Source organism: Cyprinus carpio, chromosome A2, assembly GCF_018340385.1.
Source record: "Cyprinus carpio isolate SPL01 chromosome A2, ASM1834038v1, whole genome shotgun sequence".
NCBI classification, from domain to species: Eukaryota; Metazoa; Chordata; class Actinopteri; order Cypriniformes; family Cyprinidae; genus Cyprinus; species Cyprinus carpio.
In genome coordinates, this window is record NC_056573.1 from 19,144,181 (window position 1) to 19,151,269 (window position 7,089).

At 38.0% G+C, this 7,089-nt stretch overlaps 1 protein-coding gene across 1 annotated transcript; it reads right to left on the bottom strand.

The window, feature by feature from the left end:
- Positions 1 to 283: 283 nt before the first annotated feature.
- Positions 284 to 5,976, bottom strand: LOC109103467 (TOX high mobility group box family member 4-A-like). Its single transcript, XM_042777322.1, has 9 exons — positions 5,224 to 5,976; positions 5,027 to 5,089; positions 3,774 to 4,079; positions 3,369 to 3,623; positions 2,935 to 3,285; positions 2,602 to 2,682; positions 1,783 to 2,520; positions 1,036 to 1,184; positions 284 to 948 (listed from the first exon to the last, which is right to left on the bottom strand). Exons 1-9 carry the CDS (start codon positions 5,326 to 5,328, stop codon positions 891 to 893), a joined length of 2,106 nt encoding a protein of 701 aa, XP_042633256.1. The 5' UTR covers positions 5,329 to 5,976; the 3' UTR covers positions 284 to 890.
- Between the last annotated feature and the right edge of the window lie 1,113 nt (positions 5,977 to 7,089).

A 7,089-nucleotide genomic window follows, 5' to 3' on the forward strand; every position in this document is an offset into this window, starting at 1 on the left:
AATGGTCATGTGACCATTAACTGAAAATGATTAAACTATAAACTTGTTAGTTCAAAGGAAACAAAAGGTCTGTGAATCATATTTAACAAGATATATGCTTTGTGATTGGAAATGGAGTACTTTTTTTTCAGATTGAAAATATTCATTCTACTATATTGGTTCCTGTACTATATTTGATCAGAATACATGTTTTGAAGTCATCAATAGACAAAGACACTTTTTTTTATAGTGCACTGAAAAACCACTACAAAGTGGTCTGTTAGCAATGACTTGAGAAACTTAGTCCATTTGGGCTGCCTTTTATTAATACTTGAATAATTTCTGTAACAATCTAAAAAGAAAGCATAACTAAGGCAAAAAGATTTGACATGAGAGCACTTCTGAACACTGATCTAAGATACTGTCAGTACAACATGAGAAAACTGCATTACAAAAAAAAATTCAGAATGATTGCACTACTTGTTGTGTTTCACTAATACTCAATTTTTTCATCATAATCAAAACTACTGCATTTGAAAATAAAAAGTTCAGATTTTGTCCCACTTTAACACAAATCACTAGTAACGTAAATAAAAAAAATAAAAATCACTGGACCAAAACGGAGTGGAAGAAATAAGGTACAAATAAAGTACAATAATCACATGGGTCCTTTTCTGTTTCAATGTGGAAAACAAACATGTTGCGTTTTGCAGTATATTCATTTAAAACTCCAACAGTTGTAACAAAGAATTTTCAATTTATAACTAATTTGTCCACTGCTTTTTTTCATGCTTTAGCTATTTACAACAAAACACTAAACCTTCCCTTGTAAATCCAGTAAAATTCTGTTGTGTTCTCTTACAGAAGACACATCCAGGTATGTGAAGACCCGGAAACAGGAGGATTTTCATTTATTTGACGGTGGCTGAATTCTGGCTCTTGATTGAACACCAGGCCATGAAAATATCCCTGTCAAGAGAGTAAACAGAGACACTAGAATGAGAATCTGACTTTACAAATAAAAAATTAAACATGCACACCAAAAAAAAAACTCACCTGCAGTGTGTGGCCACACATTCATTGCTACAATACTCCTTATCCCAGTCTCGACTATCCACAGCAGGGTTTGTACACCCAGCACGGACACACAGATTTCCAGGAATTGAAGAGGAGGCCTCAGGAGCAATGCTAACCTCCATCTCCATCTGAAAAAGAAGGGATAAAACATCTCTGAAGAACTCTTTGCTGTGTGCATAACTTGTGTTTGATCTTTAAATGGTTTCCTGTATGGGTCTTACTAATAAATTCAATTACAGTAGCTCTGTTAATGTTAAAAGGATAGTCACCCAAAAATAAAACTCTGTCATCATTTACTCAATGTTGGTAACCAAACAGCTTCGGTTTCCATTGACTTTCATTGTATTTTTGGGTCATACAATGGAAGCAAGTGGGAACCAAAACCGTTTGGTGACCATTGTTCTTCAAAATATCTTATATTATATTCCAAAGAAGAAAAAAGTCTTACAGAGGTGTTACAGGGGTAACTTCCGGATGAAGTACCATAGTATTGTTGATCGTTAAGTAAACCATCTACAATACAGGACTCAGTAATGACATCATGCACAGGTGTTGCAACCACTCAAGTTTGCGATGCTGTATGTAAATGTTCATATGAACTATGGTTTCAGGAAACACAGAATTGTGGAACTAAGACCATAGTTGGCTAACAACACTTTGGGGAAAAAGCTTTGGAATGACATTTTTTTATTTTTAGGTGAATTTTTAATTATGGGAAAAACAAACCTCTTCAGGTTCCTCCCGAATCACTGTCTTGTCTGTCCCAGTGACCAACTCCTCTTTGGGTTCTTCCACTTGCACCTCAACAGGGGCGGGATGCACTGAGGCTGAGATGGTGGACGTGGCAATAACAGGATTGGCACTTGTAGCTGTAGTAACAATAATCGGTGTGGACAGATTGGAGTGTAAAGAAGCAGGCACAATCTTTATCTGAAGAGGTGGAGGTGGTGTAGCCGTGACAGCCAAGGAACTTCCTGGCCCTCCACGGGGCTTGGCCTGAAGAGGTGGCGGAGCTTGGGTTTGTACCATCTGCTGCAGACGTGGTGGAGGTGGGGTGCCCTGCATCTGCTGCAACGGTGGAGGCTGTCGTCCGGCAACAGCCGGCTGCACGGCTCGTAATCCGGCTGGAATCACCGTCACCATGGACGTAGGGATCTGGTGGATCTGAGAACCTCCCTGTAGCATCTGTTTGGAGATGATGATTTTCGTGACAGTGGGGGTCGGGCTGGGGGAAGGGGTCAGGGGCTGGCCGAAAGCCAGGGGTAGAGAGCCCGTGCGGGAACGGGTGGTGACTTGAGGCCCATCGAGGATGATATTGGAGGCGCAGATGTTGGTGATGGTGTTCTGCTCAGGGATGGGTGTCAGCCGTGGACGAGCAGGGGCAGCAGGAACAGCAGTGACAGGTGCGGGACAGGGGACAGAGGGAGGAGTGGAAGGAGTGCTATCCTCCACCTCAGTAGATGACTGATGAGAAACAAAGAAAAGAAAGAAATAAGACTAGAAATCAAAAACTCACAGAGGAAGAACCACAAACAATTCACTCACGTTGGAGAGCTGATTTGCTCTGTAGGCTGCTAATGCTTTCAGATACTCTTTCCTGGCTGCCTCGGTTTTCCTCTTGTAAACCTGAAATATTAATAAAAATTTCAATAATTGGCCTTAAGTATATATTAACCAATGGTGTGAGTTTGGAGTGGGACAATCTGTTTGTCCAACCAATAGATGACAACTTTTGTGACGTAACTGCCACTTTTGATTAATGTAATGCATACTTGATGTCAAAAATATTAATATTAAAATTACTGACCCCAAACATTTGAGCGGTAGTGTATATTTTAAATGGACTGCATTTTTCACTATTGAAAAACTATACTCCACCTGTTTTTGCTCTTCTCCAAGACTGTCCCACATGGATGCCACTATCTTTGACACCTCTCCGAATGTGGCATTAGGGTTCTGGCCTTTAATGGCTGCCTGGGTGTCTCTGAAGAACAGAGCATAGGCTGACACTGGCTTCTGTGGTTCATTGGGATCTTTTTTCTTTTTTCCTTTTTTGCCTCCGAGTGTTGCTCCCGTGTCCACTATAGTCAGAGGCACCATGGCCGGTTTACCGACCACCCTCCTCACCACAGCTGGAGGAGCAGAGGAAAGCTGGGTGGAACCCGTCAAGTTGGAGATGTGCGATATGACGGCCGGAGAGGTTGAGTCGTCGTCTACCAGCATAGTTTTCTGAAACACAAATAGGGAGATGTTACAAGATAGAAAAAGAAAGAAAATGTGCCTCCAATCAAGCCCATAACTAAAAGACTCACTTGTCTGAAGTCCTCCATGTCTTCATCCTGCAACGAGCCAGCAGGGGATGATGTGGTTGACAGCGGTTGTTCAGGAGACTTTGACACACTGGCTCCACCACCAAGGCTGAGCCCTAACTGAGCGCTTAGATCTGAATGGTCTATGGTGGTGAGCTGGTTATGTCCCAAGAGACTATGGTTCATGTCATTTATTGGAACATCAATAGTCATGGAGGAGGAACTACTGAAATGGGAGCCAACAGAATGCCCAAGATCTTAAAAAACAGGAGAGAAAAAAAAAACATTATCTGGTGTGCCAACCTACAATTTACTCCATCTCATTACATTAACAGCAATGGAAATGCCCATTCTTACACGCTAAAAACATGAACATAAATCATCACTGATAGAAAAAGAAAAGCTTACCACACCCAGAGTTGAGCTCAGTAGTGCACTTCCCCCGGGCTGGTTAATCACACCTATACTCAGGTGCTCTATGCCCTGAGATGATGGGTTCATAAAAGCAGAGGCAAAAGAGGGATCATTCCCCCCTACCACAGGATTACTGGCAAGACTACTTCCAACTCCAGAAGTACTTGAGCTCTCAGCCTGTTCGGCCAGCTCTCCGAAATGGGCCTCCACATCCTCTATGGTGAGCGCAGAATCTGGATCCAAGGAGATTGGTGGGATTTCAAACTCTTCATCACCCAGACAGGGAGTATGGAATGTTTTCTACAATAATAATAAAAAAATAAAATAAAATAAATAATTTAATATATAATGGTACAAGTAAATATGAAAATATTCAGGTTTTTCTATTTTAATATACATTAAAATCGAATTTATTCCTGTGATGCAAAGCTGAATTTTCAGCATCATTACTCCAGTCTTCAGTGTCACATGATCCTTCAGAAATCATTCTAATATGCTGATTTATTATCAGTGCTGCAAACTGTTGTGCTTTATCATTTTTTTTTTTTTTTTTTGGAACCTGTGATACTTTTTTTCAGCATTCTTTGATGAATAAAAAGTTAAAAAGAAGAGCATTTATTTAAAATAGAAATCTTTTCTAACAGTATACACTACCTTTCAAAAGTTTGGGGTCAATAATTTTTTTTTTTTTGAAAGAAAATAAAACTTTTATTCAGCAAGGATGTATTAAATTGTTAAGAAGTAATAGCAAAGATTTATATTGTTAGAAAAGATTTATATTTTAAATAAATGCTGTTCTTTTTAACTTTTTATTCATCGAAGAATCTTGAAAAAAAGTATTGCCGTTTCCAAAAAAATATTTGGCAGCACAACTGTTGCCAACATTGATAATCCTAATAATAAATCAGCATATTAGAATGATTTCTTAAGGATCATGTGACACTTTGGCTGAGTAATGGGTGATGGAAATTCCTCTTTGCATCACAGAAATTAGGGTAATATTTTAAAGGATATTAAAATAGAAACCACATATTTTATATCGTAAGAACATTTTGCAAGATTATTATTATTTTTTTTAATAAGAGACCTTTTTAAAAAACATTACAAGTCTTACTGATCCCAAACCTTTGACCGGTAGAGTGTGTGTGTGTGTATATATATATATATAGAGAGAGAGAGAGAGAGAGAGAGCGAGAGTTAAGAATATTTATTATATAGACCAGTCAATAGAGTTTTTGTAGCACTACCTCAGATGACCAATGATGACCAGGTCCACTGATGGTCAGGTATGAATCATTGCCACCTGCGAACTAATAAACAGAGGTTAAAATGTGTATTATTTGCACGCAAACATTTAGATCAAAGGTACAGTAAATGACTGCAATACTAAAAGTATACATCATTACACTGAATATATATTACTGCACAAAGGTGCCAGATTTACCTTGTTCGCCGAATCATATCCATTGTAAGACGAGTTATCCATGAACTCAGAATCAACATGTTGACCAGTCCCGTCCGAGAGATCCGAGTAAAAATTCAAATCCATAAGGATAATACGAGGAATAAATAAATTGATAAATTAAGTCTTCTGGATCTCTTGATATCAGAGGAGCGGCCGACCTTGTAACAATCCAAGAGCATCAAATAACAAAAAAGCAATAGACAAAGTCATCTAAGAAGAAAAAATGCTATTCACTAAAAGAAAAGAACCAGCACCATGTTCTCGGTATTGTCCAGCACATGGTCGGTGTTGTTCGACTAAATAATGCCAATAAACTTCATTAGACGATACAACACGCAGCGCAACTATGACCAGATTTGTTTATATATATATATATATATAAAATGTTTATTACGAGTGGTAGATATAGCCTTAGCAATTTAGCCAGCCAGCAGCAGCTAACGTTAACTGGCTAAATGGTGCTAGTTCAGAGATGTGTTACTGTGTTAGGTTTCATTCATATCACAGGCCTCGCGGAGAGAGACTTCGGGTACGTTACTCCCTATATGTAATATCCAGCGCCTCATTAAATAACACTATATACTCTATATTCTTAATACATATTCAAACTGGATAAAGAAAGTTTGCTTTAGAATTGCACTAGCAGATATTTGCGGCAAGTGCTAAAAATGGACCGGTTCGATCGGTACTCTGCTACGTTTGTCTGTTTGCATTCACAAGTCCGATTAATCTTCTTCTTTTGGAGTTTTATGGCGGACGGCAAACAAACGATAGGTTCATCCCCGCCACCTACTGGGCTGGAGTGTGGACCATTGATGGAATAAGAACTAAATCAATTTAAAAAATGAAAAAAAAAAAAAAAAATAATAATAATAATAATAATAAATAATTAATTTAAAACAAAATAAATAAATAAAACACTTCCAAGTCCTGTTAAACAGATCTACTTTTTTAAAGTATGTCATTAAAGCATTATATATTTTATTATGATTCAAGCCATTATTCAACTGAGTTTTAGGTGTAATATTTTCAATCCCTATTTCTTTTAATTCCTCCAACAGAAATGCTCTTTCATTATCATCAGCAGAACAATGTAATAGTACATGCTCTACTGTTTCTGGTAATCCACACAGAGTACAGTTCCCAGACTCATGCTTATTCATTTTATAGAGAGAAATATTTAAAGCAGCATGGCCAATGCAAAGCCTGGTAATGATTGTATCTTCTCTTCTACTACCAAAATTCACTTGATTTTGAATATTATAAAGATGTCTTCCTCTCTCCTCCTTATTCCAAACTTCTTGCCATCTAATTTTTATTGCTGTTCTAATTTTAGCCTTAACTTCTTCTTTGCTTAATGGAATAATAATTTCTATATGTGATCATTTCAGTGCCCGTTTTGCCAAATGATGCACAACCTCATTCCCACCCACTCCCACGTGTGCTGGAACCCACAGGAAACATATCTTAATTCCTATCTTAGTCACTCTATACATACATAAAATAATTTCATACAAAATGTCTCGTCTTAAACATCTTCCACTGATAAGACTTGATAATGCAGAGAATGAATCTGAACCATACAGTCTATGATCTGAACATATCACAGCATTCATTGGCCGAGCAGTCCGATTAATTACACTTCAATCAGAGATTTTAAAGAACAGTTTCCCGTTTTGTCAATGTCAATGCTTGTGACCGACTCTTGAATGCTTGGCACCACACAGCAGCTACATATTTGCCTCATACTAAATAATGATGGTCAAATGATTTAAGCACATGATGGACAGAAATGTCAATGGCTGAAGGCACTAAATCCAGTGTTTTAAAGTAAGAAGCCACAAA